At 34.6% G+C, this 18,990-nt stretch overlaps 1 protein-coding gene across 1 annotated transcript; it reads right to left on the reverse strand.

Moving 5' to 3' along the window:
- Positions 1-4,519: 4,519 nt before the first annotated feature.
- LOC142231268 (pickpocket protein 28-like) lies at positions 4,520-17,841 on the reverse strand. Its single transcript, XM_075301884.1, has 4 exons — positions 17,752-17,841; positions 10,438-10,586; positions 4,901-5,694; positions 4,520-4,842 (listed from the first exon to the last, which is right to left on the reverse strand). The coding sequence occupies exons 1-4, from the start codon at positions 17,839-17,841 to the stop codon at positions 4,520-4,522; spliced, it is 1,356 nt and encodes a 451-aa protein (XP_075157999.1).
- Between the last annotated feature and the right edge of the window lie 1,149 nt (positions 17,842-18,990).

Genomic DNA, 18,990 nt, shown 5'->3' on the forward strand with positions numbered 1-18,990 from the left:
CACAAACGTCATTGAACAACCCAGCAAAAAAGCGTCGCCAAAAAAAGTAGTGAAAATGTTCTTTTTGGATCCGGAAGTGGTGCAAAATTGGCGCAGAAGCGATGAATTTAACATGGACTTGTTATAGGACGAATGTTCGCCATTTCAAAAGCCGTTGCACTGAATTTGCATCACTTCTTAAGGTGTGATTCGAATTCAGTATTTTGGATGTGAATTAAAAAATTTTGTAATATTTTGCGAAATAAATAATTTTTATAAGTTTTTATGATTTTTAATGCTGGTCTGAAACGTTTGACCTCAAATGTTTTAAAAAAATTTTTAATTTTCTGGACTGGATTTGTTTTTTTTTCGACAAAATTTTAATAATTAAATTGTTTTTAACATATTTGAGCCAGAAAAAAAATTAAAATTACTCATTAAAAATATGAAAGAAGCGAGTTATAAAAATTGAATTAAGAAACTTCCTGTGTAGTTAAAATAAAGAACATCTTTGGGAGGACATTGTTGGAAAAGATTTTAAAGTTGTGCCTTTGGAACAACTCCCATTTTTTTTTTGCTGGAACTGTATTAGAAAGCAACAAGTATATATGGCCGTAAGTTCGGTCAGGCCGAAGCTTATGTTCCCTCCACCATGGATTGCGTAGAAATGTCTTCTAAACACTGCCATCCACAATCGAATTATTTGGGTCGCGGTAACGCTTGCCAATGGCAAGTTATCTTAAAACCTCCTAAAGTTTTCACAAAATTTTCTATAGAAATTAAATTTTGAAAATATTTTCTATAGAAATAAAATTTTGACAACATTTTCTATAGAAATAAAATTTTGGTATATTTTTTTTGGCTCGAGTGGCAACCATGATTATGAACCGATATGGACCAATTTTATATATTTATATATAACTATAGACCGATGTGGACAAATTTTGGTATGGTTGTTACCGGCCATAGACACCACGTTCCAAATTTCAACCGTATCGGATGAAATTTGCTTCTCTTAGAGGCTCCGCAAGCTAAATCTGGGGATCGGTTTATATGGGGGCAATACATAATTATGAACCTATGTGGACCAATTTTTGCATGGTGTTAGAGACCATATACTAACACCACGTTCCACCTTTGAACCGGATCGAATGAATTTTGCTCCTCCAAGAGGCTCCGGAGGTCAAATCTGGAGAACGGTTTATATGGGGGCTATATATAATTATGGACCGATATTGACCAATTCTGGCAAAAAAAAAAAAAAAAAATATATATATATATATATATATATATATATATATATATATATATATATATATATATATATATATATATATATATATATATATATATATATATATATATATATATATATATATATATATATATATATATATATATATATATATATATATATATATATATATATATATATATATATATAATTATAGACCGATATAGGCCAATTCTGGCAAGGTTGTTAGAGACCATATACCAACACCATGTACCAAATTTCAGCCTGATCGGATGAAATATGCTTCTCTTAGAGGCTCCAAAAGCCAAATCTGGGGATCGGATTATATGGGGGCTATATATAATTAAGGACCTATATGGACCAATTTTTGCATGGTTGTTAGAGACTATATACCAACATCATGTACAATATTTCTATTGTTACAAACGGAATGACAAAGTTAATATACCCCCATCCTATGATGGAGGGTATAAAAATTGACTTAAAAGAACTTCTTGTGTAATTAAAATAAAGAACTTCTTTGGGAGGACATTTTTGGAAAAGCTTTTAAAGTTGTGCCTTTGGAACAACTCCCATTTTTTTGCTGGAACAGTATTAGAAAACAACAATACGGCCGTAAGTTCGGCCAGGCCGAAGCTTATGTTCCCTCCACCATGGATTGCGTAGAAATGTCTTCTAAACACTGCCATCCACAATCGAATTACTTGGGTTGCGGTAACGCTTGCCGATCGCAAGGTATCTTAAAGCCTCCTAAAGTTTTGACAAAATTTTCTATAGAAATGAAATTTTAACAAAATTTTCTATAAAAATAAAATTTTAACAAAATTTTCAATAGAAATTAAATTTTGAAATTATTTTCTATAGAAATAAAATTTTGAAATTATTTTCTATAGAAATAAAATTTTGACAAAATTTTCTATAGAAATAAAATTTTGACAAAATTTTCTATAGAAATAAAATTTTGGTAGATTATTTTTGGCTCGAGTGGCAACCATGATTATGAACCGATATGGACCTATTTTTGTGTGATTGGGGATCGTCTATATATAACTATAGACCGATGTGGACCAATTTTGGTATGTTATTTACCGGCCATAGACTAAGACCACGTTCCAAATTTCAACCGGATCGGATGAAATTTGCTTCTCTTAGAGGCTCCGCAAGCCAAATCTGGGGATCGGTTTATATGGGGGCAATATAAAATTATGAACCTATGTGGACCAATTTTGGCATGGATGTTAGAGACCATATACTAACACCACGTTCCACCCTTGAACCGGATCGGATGAATTTTGTTCCTCCAAGAGGCTCCGGAGGTAAAATCTGGAGAACGGTTTGTGTGGGGGGCTATATATAGTTATGGACCGATATGGACCAATTCTGGCAAGGTTGTTAAAGACTATATACTAACACCATGTTCCAAATTTCAACCGGATCGGATGAAATTTGCTTCTATTAGAGGCTCCTCAAGCCAAATTTGGGGATCGGTTTATATGGGGGCTATATATGTTTATGAACCGATGTGGACCAATTTTTGCGCGGTAGTTGGAGACCATATACCAAAACCATGTACCAAATTTCAGTCGGATCGGATGAAATTTTGCTTCTCTTTGAGGTTCCGCAAGCCAAATCTGGGGATCAGTTTATATGGGGGCTATATAAAGGGTGATTCTTTTGAGGTTAGGATTTTCATGCATTAGTATTTGACAGATCACGTGGGATTTCAGACATGGTGTCAAAGAGAAAGATGCTCAGTATGCTTTGACATTTCATCATGAATAGACTTACGATCTGCCACAACGTCGAATTTTCAGTGAATGGGCCCTAGAAAAGTTGGCAGAAAATCCGCTTTTTTATCGACAAATTTTGTTCAGCGATGAGGCTCATTTCTGGTTGAATGGCTACGTAAATAAGCAAAATTGCCGCATTTGGAGTGAAGAGCAACCAGAAGCCGTTCAAGAACTGCCCATGCATCCCGAAAAATGCACTGTTTGGTGTGGTTTGTACGCTGGTGGAATCATTGGACCGTATTTTTTCAAAGATGCTGTTGGACGCAACGTTACGGTGAATGGCGATCGCTATCGTTCGATGCTAACAAACTTTTTGTTGCCAAAAATGGAAGAACTGAACTTGGTTGACATGTGGTTTCAACAAGATGGCGCTACATGCCACACAGCTCGCGATTCTATGGCCATTTTGAGGGAAAACTTCGGAGAACAATTCATCTCAAGAAATGGACCGGTAAGTTGGCCACCAAGATCATGCGATTTGACGCCTTTAGACTATTTTTTTGTGGGGCTACGTCAAGTCTAAAGTCTACAGAAATAAGCCAGCAACTATTCCAGCTTTGGAAGACAACATTTCCGAAGAAATTCGGGCTATTCCGGCCGAAATGCTCGAAAAAGTTGCCCAAAATTGGACTTTCCGAATGGACCACCTAAGACGCAGCCGCGGTCAACATTTAAATGAAATTATCTTCAAAAAGTAAATGTCATGGACCAATCTAACGTTTCAAATAAAGAACCGATGAGATTTTGCAAATTTTATGCGTTTTTTTTTTTAAAAAAGTTATCAAGCTCTTAACAAATCACCCTTTATAATTATGGACCGATGTGGACCAATTTTTGCATAGTTGTTAGAGACCATATACTAACACCATGTACCAAATTTCAGCAGGATTGGATGAAATTTTCTTCTCTTTGAGGCTCCGCAAGCCAAATCTGAGGGTCCGTTTATATGTGGACCGATATGGCCCATTTGCAATACCATCCGACCTACATCAATAACAACTACTTGTGCCAAGTTTCAAGTAGATAGCTTGTTTCGTTCGGAAATTAGCGTGATTTCAACAGACGAACGGACATGCTTAGATCGACTCAGAATTTCACCACGACCCAGAATATATATGCTTTATGGGGTCTTAGAGCAATATTTCGATGTGCGACAAACGGAATGACAAAGTTAATATACCCCCCATCCTATGGTGGAGGGTATAAAAAGGTAAATATTTTCCGACAAACTCACTATGTCTTTAGCGTCATAGGAAGTTCAAGATTGTAACAAAATTTATAAATTTTAAAAGAATTTAAACTACTTTCCCTCATTGAAGAAATTTTAACTAAAACATAATAATTTTCATCAACTAAAATAGAATTAAATTGGCTTTAGTTCCATGAAGGGTTCACTTTTTATAGTGTTATCTTTATTTAAAATAAAATATGCATAACTATTTATAATTTAATTGTGAATTTAAAAATATATACTAGCTCTTATAGAATTCTAAATTCATTCACAATAGAAATATTGCAGACCCTCTTCGTGGGGCACATCAAATCCATAGGTAATCGAATATGGTGCAATTATTTTCTTATCAAAAATTTTCTTATTTTCTTTGGGGGAAATCATATAGCGTTTTCGTAAACCATTACGTTTGAATTTGGACTTCATCAACTGGGTGGGAAGCTTCACAGATCCTTTCTCGGCATCATCAATGAATTTCTGATATTCACGTACAGAACGCCAAGGTCGTATGATGGCATAGTAGAGACATTCAGCAATAGAAAGGAAACTAAAGCCAATGAATAGACCCAATAGACCACCAATGCTGGCTGAAATGAAAAGTAGGGAAGTTTCTAAAATTATTTTACCAAAAATCCCTCTACTTACACAAAAAATCCGAAATGCCTATAAATTCCGTTTTAATGTGGCTCCTAAAAGAGTTCTCCTTAAAATACAAATGGACAACAGCAACATTTTTCACCACATACGAACTATTCCCATTAGCCAATTTCCGATTGGCATAAATGTGACTCCTTCGAGCCAGTTTCGTGGAAAATGCTTCCGCCTGATAGTTCATCTCAAAACAGGCTGGCAGACAATCATCCAAACATGATTTATTCCTGTCATAGGTACCCAAACGTACAGCTTCTTCACACGATGCCTGATTGATGCTACACACACTGGCATTACTCCGGATTTTGGGCATGAAAAAATTCAAACATCCACAATAGTGCAATGACATTTGAGCCACACATTCCATTTCGCAATTTCGTTGAGTGTAATGGGCAAAATGTTTCAATTCTCCCTCACCGTTAAACAAACAATGGCGGAATTTTCTATTGATTCCCCGAACACTTAACTCCGATTCAATTTTTTCTGGCCGAATACGAAGCTTGGTCTCTTTGCCTGGTTCGACGAAAACCCCCGTCTCCCGTACATTTGGTGTTTCATTTGGGCTGTGTAAAGCAATTTTGAAACCAATGCTACTCGCCGATGAACAATAATATTTGGCCTGCTGAACATCCAATATGATTGATAATCCCAACGTTTTCCCTACTCCTGGGATTTTACTGGGAGAATAATTCGAAGGTAAATTGTCAGGATAACCCATTTCTGAATACCAATCGATGTGTTTGTATTTGGTTACCTTTGATGTTATATTCAAATTCGGCATGGGTGTACTATGGAAGAAGTGACGAAATAAAATGGAAAAAACGGAAGGATTAAGTACACAAAAAAAATAGGATTCAATCAAGAAATTAATTAATCCAATTAATTTCTTATTTGAAATGTCTTCAATCACGAAAATGATAGTATCGATCACAGTTTTAATTGTGCGTAAACACAAATTTGATTAAAACATTAATTGATTTGAATTGATTCAATTAAAATTTTAATTGTTGTTGATTGCAAAAATCAATTATTTTTTAATTGATTCAATTAATTATTAAGTTAAACTTCAGTCTAATATCCAAGTAATTTTTTAATTAAATAAGATAAACAGTTAGTTGAGTTTTGAAATCAAGGTCAATTAAATTTTTTAATTAAATTGTTATTAGAAAATTATCTGTTTAATAAAAAAATCGAAAATGTTCACTAATTTTCTTAGCTATAATTGTGTTCTTAGTTTGTCTAACAAAATTATTGTATCAATTAAGTTTTTTGTTAAAAAATAAAAATATGCATATTTTGACTGACTTAATCGTCCGAGTTTGATTAAAAAGTTAATTGTATCAATTAATTTTGTAATTGAAAAACTTTTCAGATTCAATTAACTTTTTAAATTGAAAACATTATGATGATATTTTTTCTGTGTAAGAAAAGCGCTGAGTTTGGATAAGTCAAAGCTTTCATACACTTTACCATTAAGTTATAGAAAATTTTAAATAATTTAAATAATATTGGAAAAAAAGGTTAAATTTAAGGTACATTGGTAGAAAAAGTATCGGAATATTTACGAAATTTGTCTGTAATGTTTGTACCCCACCATAGGATGAGGGTATATTAACTTTGTCATTCCGTTTGTAACACATCGAAATATTGCTCTAAGACCCCAAAAAGTATATATATTCTGGGTCGTGTGAAATTCTGAGTCGATCTGAGCATGTCCGTCCGTCCGTTCGTCAGTCTGTTGAAATCACGCTAACTTCCGAACGAAACAAGCTATCGACTTGAAACTTGGCACAAGTAGTTGTTATTGATGTAAGTCGGATGGCCATCGATCCACTTTTACGTATAGCCCCCATATAAACGGACCCCCAAATTTGGCTTGCCGATCCTCTAAGAGAAGGCCTCTGATCAGGCTGAAATTTGGTACCTGGTGTTGGTATATGGTCTCTAACAACCATGCAAAAATTGGTCCACATCGGTCCATATATAGCCCCCATATAAACCGATCCCCCGATTTGGCTTGCGGAGCCTCTAAGAGAAGCAAATTTCATCCGATCCGGCTGAAATTTGGTACATGGTGTTAGTATATGGTCTCTAATGACCATACAAAAAATGGTCCACATCGGTCAATAATTATATATAGCCCCCATATAAACCGATCCCCCGATTTGGCTTGCGGAGCCTCTAAGAGAAGCAAATTTCATCCGATCCGGCTGAAATTTGGTACATGGTGTTAGTATATGGTCTCTAACAACCATGCAAAAAACGGTCCACATCGGTCAATAATTATATATAGCCCTCATATAAATCGATCCCCAGATTTGGCTTGCGGAGCCTCTAAGAGAAGCAAATTTCATCCGATCCGGCTGAAATTTGGTACATGGTATTAGTATATGTTCTTTAATGACCATGCAAAAAATGGTCCACATCGGTCAATAATTATATATAGCCGATCACAAGATTTGATCTCCGGAGCCTCTTGGAAGAAAAAAAATCATCTGATTCAGTTGAAATTTGGTACGTGATGTTAATATATGGCCTCAAACACCCATGCAAAAATTGGACGAAATCGGTCCATAATTATATATAGTCCCCATATAAACCGATCCCCAGATTTGACCTCCGAGCCCCTTAAAAGAGCAAACTTCATCCGATTTGGTTGAAATTTGGTACGTGATGTTGGTATATGGTATCCAACAACCATGCAGGAATTGATTCATATCAGTCCATAATTATATATAGCCCCCATATAAACCGAGCCCCAGATTTGACCTCCGGTGCCTCTTGGAGAAGCAAAATTCATCCGATATGGTTGAAATTTGGTACGTGATGGTAGTATATGATATTTAGCAGCCATGCCAAAAGTGGTCCATATCAGTCCATAATCATATATAGCCGCCATATAAACCGATCCCGAGATTTGGTTTTGGAGCCTCTTGGAGGAGCAAATTTCATCCGAGTCAGTTGAAATTTGGTGCATTGTGCTAGTATGTGGCCGTTAACAACCATGCCTAACTAGGTCCATATCGTTCTATAGTTATATATAGGCCTCAGATAAATCTATCCCCAATCACAAAAATATTGGTCCATATCAAGTTCATAATTGTATATAGCCGCCATATAAGCGACCCCCATATTTCAATTCTGGTTCTCTGCCGCGTATGGACTATCTCACAATTTAGAAAACGATGTTAAGATGTTTTAAGATACCACAACCCAAGTAATTCGATTGTGGATGACAGTCTTTAGTACAAGTTTCTATGCAATCCATGGTGGAGGTTACATAAGATTCGGCCTGGCCGAACTTACGGCCGTTATACTTCTCTTAACTATAATTGTGTTCTAAGTTTATCTAACAAAATTATTGTATCAATTAAGTTTTTTGTTAAAAATTAAAAATACGCAATAATTTTTTGACTGACTTTATTATTCGAGTTTGATTAAAAAGTTAATTGTATCAATTAATTTTGTAATTGAAAAGCTTTTCAGCTTCAATTAACTTTTTAATTGCAAAAATTAAGTCGAAGCTTTCATACACTTTACCATTAAGTTATAGAAAATTTCAAATAATTTAAATAATATTGGAATAAAAAGTTAACATTTAAGGTACATTGGTAGAAAAAGTATCGGAATATTTACGAAATTTGTCTGTATTTTTTTTTTTATATAACAGCGAAATATTTCATAATAGTTATGAATATTTTTATTGTTGCAGGTTCTATCGAACTGGACAAGGAACTGCTGTTTGGGCGTTAACCCAAAAAAGACGGAGCTAGTGCTCTTCACTAGAGCAAGGAAAACCACACTTTGAAGGGATTCAAGATTGAGTCTCTCCAGATTGACCAAGTACTTGACCAAGTACAAGTCCAAGGAAAATGCTGCAGTCCGTCAAAAGAAGGCCTATGCTGCACTTTATGCGTGCTGGTCGAGGAACGCTGGGGGATGAAGCCATCTCTATTCCACTGGCTTTTTACAGCGGTTATACAACCAGTAGCCACCTATGGCTGCCACGCCACGGCCATTACGAGACATCGAAACCATATACAGAAATTCAGCAGGATAAACAGAACGGCTCTCATTTATATGACTGGTGCGATGAGGACAATGGCCACTACAGCTCTAGAGGTTTTAATGGGAATTTCCCGCTTGATCCGCGCATTAGGAAGACAGCCGAGGTGATACTTATGAGACTGAAGAGCTCGGAAACACGGCACACGGAACTTGTTGCTCCAGTTGGGCAATGCTTAAGGACGGACTATATGGCTACTCGACATATATAAGAGGGCAAGCTACGATTGATTATCCCAAGTATAGACGACTGGGAGGAAAAGCTTATACTTTTTGGAGATCGGACGGATTGAAGATGGCTGAAGGCACTGGCAGTGGTATCTACTGCGAGGAGCTAGGAATCAGGGAGTCATATGGAATGAACAACGCATGCAGTATCTTTCAGGCGGAGGAATTTGCTATTGCCAAAGCTGCGGAGCTCCTGTTGATGAGGCCGATATTCAGAAGCGATATCTGCTTTTTCATCGACAGTCAGGCAGCAATGAAGGCCTTAGACAATACGAACATAACGTCGAAGGTAGTAAGCCCCTGTCGTAGAGAACTTAGAGTTCTCGCTGAACAGCATAATAAAACTCTGTGCTGCGTAACTGGACATTATGGAATAAGGCGCTATGAAGAGGCAGATCTGCTGATTAAGGAAGGTGCACGCGGCATGGGTAACATATTCACGGACGTTTTTCTCCCGCGATCTTTATATACATACAGGGTACATTTTAAATATTACGATCTGCAGAAGGCTTAATGGCCGATGATATTTATAGATGGTGCCTTGACCCGGAGGCTACAGAACGCAAAGAAGATTTGACCAACCCTGGCAGACGAACACAGATGTCGAAGAGGAAAGAAACAACCATGATGAATCACAATGGACCAATATGGTCTAAGTGGACACCATTTTTCCTTTCTACGGATTTGGTCCTTCGTATCGCAAGAGCATCTTAATACATCGACAGAAAATTTCATTAAAAGTAAGTCCACGAGTTTTTCTTCACTAACGTTATGAAAAAAAATCCAAGAGGCAAAGAAAGTGATCATTAATAGGGAGAAATTGTATGAAATTGTTTCGTTGTCTACATTTTAGCGAAAAAATTTGTCAATATTACAAAGCATTTCCTACCAGTGTATTGCGTAGTTAACTCTCGTTTATTTGCTTATACCCACCACCATAGCATGATGATCGGGGTACAAAAAGTTTGTCATTCCTTTGGTAACACATCAAAATATCTATTTCCGACAATATAAAGAAAATATATTTTTGATCGAGGATAAATTCCATGACGATCCAATGATGTCCGTCCATCTTTCATTCTTTGTAATCACGTTATACAACGGACCGGTCGTTTTGAAATTCAGGACGAATTCATTTTTTTAATTTTCAAGCATATCAAATTCGAAGATGTTCTATATCGGTCCAAGATTTGATAAAGCCTCGCTATATAATTTCGCAATTCGTTATGAAAACTTACTTTGAAACATACATAAATTTCGGATGCAACATATTAAATGTACAACAGAAACCCTCATCAGTAACCAAAGGGACAAACATCTCTGTGCAGTTATAATCTTGACCACCAAAACGACAATCGATAAACATATCCTCACAGGGCTGTGAAATCTGAAAAAAATTTATAATAATTATTATTCAAGTAGTTAAGGTAAATCTCGTATAGCTGTACAAAATTCGAAAATAGAAGTCTATTTTTTGTAATCTAAAGTCTATTTTTTGTAATCTAAACTGAAAAAAGCAGGCCCGATTCCCAGAGCCAAAGAAACGGAGAATTGAAGTAATGACATATTTTTTTCTTTTAGACTTGAGTTTTGCGTACTTGATTTAAAAAAACAAAAACATATTAATTCCTTTTTCATCTTTTTTCTTCGCGTGCTATCAAAGTCCTTTAAGAACGCGTTAACGGTAACTTAAGTTACCAAATTCGGACTTCAGATTTCAAGATGAAATTATGACTGGAATTTTGCAATTTTTTTTTGGAAAAAGTCGGAAAATCAAATTTTGTAAATTTTTAAAAAGTGAAAAAATCAACTTTCAAAATTTGGAAAAAGTTAACAAAATTAGAAAATCTACTTTTTCAAAAAGTATTTTTTTATACCCATCACCAGAGAATGGTGATGGGGGTATAATAAGTTTGTCATTCCGTGTGTAACACATCGAAATATCGATTTCCGACTATATAAAGTATATATATTCTTGATCAGGGAGAAATTCTAAGACGATATAAGCATGTACGTCTGTCCGTCTGTCCGTCTGTCCGTCTGTCTGTCTGTTGTAATCACGCTACAGCCTTCAATAAAAAAGGAAAAAGTTGGCAACCCTAACATATAGACGTGCTTATATCAGTGTGTTCTCGTCCAAAATCTTCTTAATTTAAAATACTAAAAAGAAAGAGTTTATAAACGGTAAATCTTTATAAAATATCTCATTTTGATATTTTTGTATCTCGATACATTGAAAGATGACCAAGACAAGTCGCAGAAGTCTTCGTACAAGAAAAATAATTTGTGCTCAATGCAAACTTGAAGTCAAAGAGGAATCCGAAAACTCAATCGAGTGTGATAAATGCTCCAAGATGTTTCATGCTGAATGCACACATTTGGACAAACGTGAATATGAACAATTGCTGAATAATGAGAGCGAACTATTTACTTGTCATTTGTGCGAAGGTGGTAATGAGAACTCGCTTAAAGCAGAGTTAAAAAATATCAAAACAGAACTAAAAAAGTTGGATCAGCTGTCCGAGTTAGCTGAGATAAAAAACACCATTCAATTCATGTCAAAACAGTACGATGACATTTTAAAGGGAGTAGTAGAGAATAAGAAAAAGCTTAAAGAAGTAGAAAAGGAAAATAAAGTTTTGAAAAAGAAAGTTGAAATACTTGAAACGTCAGTTAAAACACTGAATGATATACGAGTCCAGAACGACTGTATAGTTAGTGGATTAAAAGTGGAGAGAGATGTATCTGCTCTTGATGCCGTTTTGGGGCTATCGAAGAAAATGGGTGTAGAACTTGAAGCACACAATGTAAACGAAGCTTTCTTTTTGCGAGGCAAAGTGGCAAACAACCCGAAGAAAACTGCAGTTGTAAAATTTGCTAACAAGCTCACAAAAGAAAAACTTATGTCGATAAAGCCCAAACTAAAAGGAAGCGAAGAATCAGCTGGGATATACATTAACGACTATCTGAGTAAAGAGACCTTAAGCCTACTTACCTATGCAAAAACAATAAAGAAAGTCGGATTTCGCTATGTCTACTCAAGAAATGGGAAAGTTTATTACAAAAGAAATGAGATATCGAAAGCTCAAATAATTAAAAATGAATCAGATGTTGATAAAATTTTATTGGATGCCACAGCAAACAGACGTTATTCCCGACATCACATAGAAGATGATGGTGGCACTCATTATGAAGATGACGAGGATGATGATTCTGGTGACGGCGATAATTCTGCATTTACTTCCCCGAACTAATTTTGTTTTTATTGATTAATGTATATTCGAATTTTCCACTATGGCTCAATCTCATTATTTTAAAAATATCAATAGTTTCAATAATTTTATTTCAAATGTTAGTTACCCTTGTTTAAATATAGTATCTATTAACATAAGAAGCATATCTTCGATTAAGAAATTTGATAAGTTCAAAACATTCATTGCTAGGTTTACTAGGTTACCTGATATTATTGCAGTACAGGAGACTTGGTTCGAAGAAAACCTGATACAACTTTATTCTATCCCTGGGTATAGTAGCGTTCACTGTTGCCGTGCAGATGGCTATGGGGGAACGTCAATATTCATCTCACAAAATTTGAAATATTCGATTCAGTTCTGTACTAGCACTAATTTTGTGGAGTTAGCTTCAATATGTTTACACGATATAAAGGTTAATTCAAAAATATTGCAAATCGTTTCGTTTTATCGATCACAAAAATGTTCAGTCACAGAGTTTATTGATTTAATGGATGAAAAGTTAAAGAGTTTATCAAATGTCTCAGTTGTGTTGCTGGGAGATACTAATGTTGATAAATTTGGCAGTGATCGGTATCTGGATATAGAAAACATGTTTTTGTGTTATGATTATCACAGCTGTCATGACCTTATAACCAGGCCCTCAAGTTTATCATGCATAGATCAAATTTACAGTAATGTTTACAACCAAATTCAAATTGATTCAATAGAATGTGACTTAACGGATCACAATGTTCTCAACTGCAGTGTTAAAAGTGATTTCAAAACAAACGCTTGTGTTGAAAAACGTAGAACTTTCTGTAATATAAGTAGAGTAAAAGAATTGTTGCAAGATAGATTTCCCTCTGATTACACATTTGATGATACAGATGATTATGCGAATAAATTCATAGAGATAATTGGGAATAGCATTTTAGATTGCACTCAAGAAGTAAACATCACTATTTCAGTTCGGTCTGAACTTACTCCATGGATAGGGAGGAATCTACAAAATTTAATGAAGTATAAGCAGAAGTTACTCAAAATGAGAAGGAAAGATACAAGTGGGAGATACAATCATATTTTAAAGAAAATCAGCAAGATTATAAGGAAAGCATCTCGAGAGGCCAGAAAGAATTATTATTATGATAATTTAGAAAAGTTTGGAACTGATCAAAAGAAATGTTGGTCATTTTTGAATAATATTCTGGGACGAAACTCCAATAAGGAGATTAGACTTATTTCCAATTGTGGACATATTGTTGAAGACAATACAGAGAAATCTAATATTCTGAACAGATACTTTATTGGCTCTGTGGAAACGTTGAAACAAGGGATCCTGAATCATCCATTCGACAACTTCAATTGCCTCAACACACTAACGCGGACATCAAACAGATTTTTAATGTCATCAATTGACTGTGATGATGTGAATTTTGTTATCAATGAATTGAAAGCGTCGGCATCAGCAGGATATGATGGTATAACAGCAAAAATCATAAAGACTTGTAGTGACATAGTTGTGCCAGCGCTTGTTAAAATTTTTAACAAAGTTTTATTCACATCTACATACCCCAGAAGCTTGAAAATCTGTAAAGTGGTCCCAATACCAAAGATAAAACATGCTACATTAGTTGAACATTTCCGACCGATTTCAATTCTGCCAACTGTGGATAAAGTTTTTGAAAAGATTATTTATGCTAAATTAGTAGACTATTTGGATTCTAAAAATCTCTTGTTTGATAGACAATATGGTTTCAAGAAAGGTTGTGGTACGGAAGAAGCTACCTTAAACGTCATAAACTTTATTTGCAGCGGGTTGGATTCTGGACTCCCAGGTGTGGCGGGATTGTTTTTAGATTTCTCGAAAGCATTCGATTTAGTTGACCACGAAATTTTACTGCAAAAATTATCAGTGTATGGTATTTGTGGTCGGGAATTACAGCTTTTTAGAAGTTATCTGTCAAACAGAATGCAATATGTTCAAGTTCGTGGGTCGAAGAGCGAGATGTTGGATGTAGTTAGTGGCGTACCACAGGGAAGTTGTCTAGGGCCATTACTATTTCTAATTTATCTTAATGACTTGCCAAACCTTAATTTATCAGGACGTATTTTCATGTATGCGGATGACGTGTGTTTATTTTATCCATACAGAGACAAGAAAGTTTTAACTGCGACCATAGAGCGGGATATGACCCTGATATTAGAATATGTAAGACTGAATAAACTCGTTCTTAATGCAACAGAAACGAAGCTGATAAGATTTAGACCCCGTTCGTTTCGTGACGAAAATAATTTTTATGTGATCATAAATGAAAATAGGATCAATGAAGTAAATGAGGTTAATTATTTGGGTGTTACCATCCAAAGTAACCTGTCGTGGGAGACACATATATCTAATATAAAGTCTAAAATTGCGTCCGCAATTGGAATGCTATACAAACTGAGATATACTCTAGATACCAGGACCAAACTCTTATTATACCAATCACTCATCCACAGCAATTTTAATTATTTGTGTATAGTTTATGGTTTTAAAAAGACAATGATGTTTAAATCTCTGCAGGTTATGCAAAATAGGGCGTTGAAAACGGTCTATAATTTACCAAATCGTTTTTCCACTGAGCTTTTGTATGGGTATATATGTACATCGGTTATGCCATTATACTCTATGTACAAATATCAGCTGATCCTTTATGTCTTCAAAGTTCTTCATTCTATTGGTTATCACACAATTAAATTTCGGCAAAATCAATCTACTTTTCACACTAGAAACCAATGTAACTTAAAAGTAACTAGATGCAGATTGGAGCTAACAAAGCAACGTATTACATGTATTGGCGCTTTTGAATTCAATTGCTTGCCAAATGCAATCAAATTTGTTAATACTATATCATCCTTTAAAAAATATTTAAAGAAATACATTCAGGATAATATAAGATAATTTTATTTTTTTTTTTTTTGTATTACCTTTATCTTAACAACATGTCATGAATTTTTGTACATACATAAGATAACAAAAATATTATAGTAGTTAATTGCCAGCTTTACCTCTACTATGCCTTAAGGCGCTGAGGTCACTTTAAATGAATTATAGTTATAATTTTATAAATTAAGAAATAAAATAGATAAATAAATATTGGCGCTATCGTCCTGAAATTTGGCACAGATTCGTTTTTTGTTTGCAGGCAGGTCAAGTTCGAAGATGGGCTATATCGGTTCAAGTCTTGATATAGTCCCCATATAAACCGATTTCCTGATTTGGGGTCTTGGGATTATAAAAGCCGTAATTTTTATCCAATTTGCCTGAAATTGAAAATCTAGAGGTACTTGAGGACCATAAAAAGGTGTGCCGAAAATGGTGCCCATCGGTCCATGTTTTGGTATAGCCCCCATATAGACCGATCTCCCGATTTTGCTTCTTGCGCGTCTAGAAACAGTATTTTCTATCCGATTGGTATGAAATTGAAAATCTAGAGGTATTTTGGGACCATAAAGAGGTGAGTCGAAAATGGTCCGTATCGGTCCATGTTTTGATATAGCCCCCATATAGACCGATCTCCCGATTTTGCTTCTTGCGCGTCTAGAAACAGTATTTTCTATCCGATTGGTATGAAATTGAAAATCTAGAGGTATTTTGGGACCATAAAGAGGTGAGTCGAAAATGGTCCGTATCGGTCCATGTTTTGATATAGCCCCCATATAAACCAACCTCCCGATTTGGAGTCTTGGGCCTATAAAAACCGTAGTTTTTATCCAATTTGCCTGATATTGGAAATATAGAGGTATTTGAGGGCCATAAAAAGGTGTGCCGAAAATGGTGCTCATCGGTCCATTTTTTTGTATAGCGCCCATATAGACCGATCTCCCGATTTTGCTTCTTGGGCTTCTAGAAACTATATTTACCATCCGCTTTGCCTGAAATTCTTGAGCTTCTATAAACTGTATTTATTACCCGATTTGCCTGAAATTCGAAATCTAGAGGTATTTTTAGACCACAACTAAGTGTGCCGAAATTGAGGTATATCGGTCCATTTTTTTGTTGGTATAACCCCCATATAGACTGATCTCTCGATTTTTACTTCTTGGGCGTCTAGAGACTGTTTTCTAGCCGATTTGTTTGAAATTCTGGAGGTATTTTAAGATCACAAATATGTGAGTAGCAAATGGTACCTATCGGTCCATGTTTTGATATAGCCTCCATATACATCGATCTCCCGGCTTTATTTCTTGGGCTTCTAGAATCCGTAGTTTTTATCCGATTTGCTGGAAATAGTAATCTATAGTAATCTATAATGAAATTTTAGACAAACAAAATTTCCTTTTCTTATAAAGTATTTTCGTTTATTCAACTCTAAAATTCTCTAAAATAGCAGGCGCACTGATCATGAAAATTGCTTCAAACTGAAAGTAAAATTTCCAGATTTTACTCATCATATTTATTTAAATAATGGCGGAAAAAATCTACAGATTTAAGATTTCAAATCAAGGCGTAATTTAATCATATACACGATATGTTTATTATTTCTCTAAAACTCCAACAAAATTGGTTCTCATAAATCTAGAATCTTATCTGGTCTTCATAGGTAGAATTTTTAAAGTTTGTCTTCGGGAGCTGACTGCCTTGGGAGAAGATTTGTCATCAAACCCCCTACAATTCTATATATTATCAAATAACCCACTACGACGAAGAGTTTTCAAAGTAAACTATCATATTTGATTCATGGTGGTGGGTATTTAAAATTCGACCCGGCCGAATTTACTGCTGTATATACTTGTTTTTACTAAAATTGTGTTTCACCCTAGTGCATTAGCCAACTTAAATTTTGAGTCTATAGATTTTGCAAAAGTCTATTAAATTCTGTCCAAATCGAGTGATATTTAAATGTATGTATTTGGGATAAACCTTTATATATAGCACCCAACACATTTGACGGATGCGATATGGTATCGAAAATTTAGATCTACAAAGTGGTGCAGGGTATAATATAGTCGGCTCCGCCCGACTTTAGACTTTCCTTACTTGTTAAATGTAGAAAATCGAATATAAAATAGTCGACACGTCGAAGAACCGACATGTCCAAGTTAAAGAATTCGAAATGACATCATCCTCCAATTATGAAAAATTGAATAATAGAAAACTGGAATTTTGCAAATTTTTTTGGAAAAAGTCGGAAAATCAAATTTTGTACATTTTTAAAAAGTGGAAAAATCAACTTTCAAAATTTTGAAAAAAATTACAAAATTAGAAAATCAACTTTTTCAAAAAGTATTTTTGTTTTTATTCTCATTACAATCCGTAATCCTGAATAAAATACTTACGTTAACAATAAATTTCTCAACGTGATTCCAATTAATTACGGATTTGACCATAGTATTGTTAACTTTGCGCTTGCATAGTAGTCTTAACATTGTATATTCGGTGGAATTCCTGAAAATAAGAAAATTTAGGATCATTGCATTTACGAAAAAGGTAAATTATTTAACTCTAAAGATCAATGATTCTTTGAATCAAAAATGCGTTTTTTTTACTATATAGGGAAAATTGCCTTAGTTCAAAGACATTTAACGGAAATACGAAAATTTAAAACAATTGTGTCCTAAATTTAATGAAAAAAAAAATTTACGCGAATATTATAAACTTCTTTTTAATTAAAATTTAATTATTTTAAAGAAATTTGTCCTAAATATTTTGTAAATTGCGCATCCAACAATTTAGGTTACGTAATCTTTAATATCGTTTAAATTTTTTTCAACGTAGGAAAAACTTTTTCATGTTCATGTACAAATAAATATCAGTATAAAAATTCATATTAAAACAGATACTTCACAATGGACTGAATAGTCTAAGTGAGCCTGAATCTTAATCGGGCTGCCACTGTTAGGTTAACATTTAAGAAGAAAATTTGCCTTATTTCAATGACATACAACTTTAACGAAGGGACACATATATTTTTTTTTTTTAAACTTTCTTTTGGATCTATCCCGTTACTTTTAAACGGTCAGAAATTGTTTTTTGTGCAACATTAACCATTGCTGCCATTTGCTTTTGACTCAAAGTGTCATCTCCAAGCAATTCGGCGTCTTCAAACTTTTTGGGTGGTTTTCCACGTTCTTCATTTCTCACATCAAAATCATTATTTCTGAACCGTTGAAACCATCATTTGCATATTGCTTTCGATAGAGCATGATCACCATATACATCGACAAGCATTCTATGCTACTCTGCAGTACTTTTCTTAAAATGAAAACAAAAATTTCATGCTTCCCGCAAATCATCACTTTCTGGTACAAGATTCGACATTTTTAAGACGATGAAAAAATATGATATTTGAACACGAAATATCATATTTTTGCATGGCTTGATGTATACTAAATATTTTTTACACATGTCATAGAAAACAAAAAAATAAAGGCTCGTTCCCTATCGAGACATTTGTATCTTGACGCTCACTTCATACCGGTATACCTGGTATTTCAAATATTCATGTCACTAAATTTAATCAAACCTTTTGTTAAAGTAAAGATTTTTCTTTTATTAACTTTCCTCTATTTTAAAGA

Source organism: Haematobia irritans, chromosome 3, assembly GCF_050003625.1.
Source record: "Haematobia irritans isolate KBUSLIRL chromosome 3, ASM5000362v1, whole genome shotgun sequence".
Lineage (NCBI taxonomy): Eukaryota > Metazoa > Arthropoda > Insecta > Diptera > Muscidae > Haematobia > Haematobia irritans.

Bases quoted from the DNA above. Each gene is read 5' to 3' on its own strand.
- LOC142231268 (XM_075301884.1), bottom strand. From the start codon at position 17,841: ATGTTAAGACTACTATGCAAGCGCAAAGTTAACAATACTATGGTCAAA. The intron at 5,695-10,437 runs GTAAGTTTTCAT...CTTCTTCCATAG, and splicing joins AAATTTATGTATGTTTCAAA to TACACCCATGCCGAATTTGA. The intron at 4,843-4,900 runs GTAAGTAGAGGG...TTTTCATTTCAG, and splicing joins AGGCATTTCGGATTTTTTGT to CCAGCATTGGTGGTCTATTG.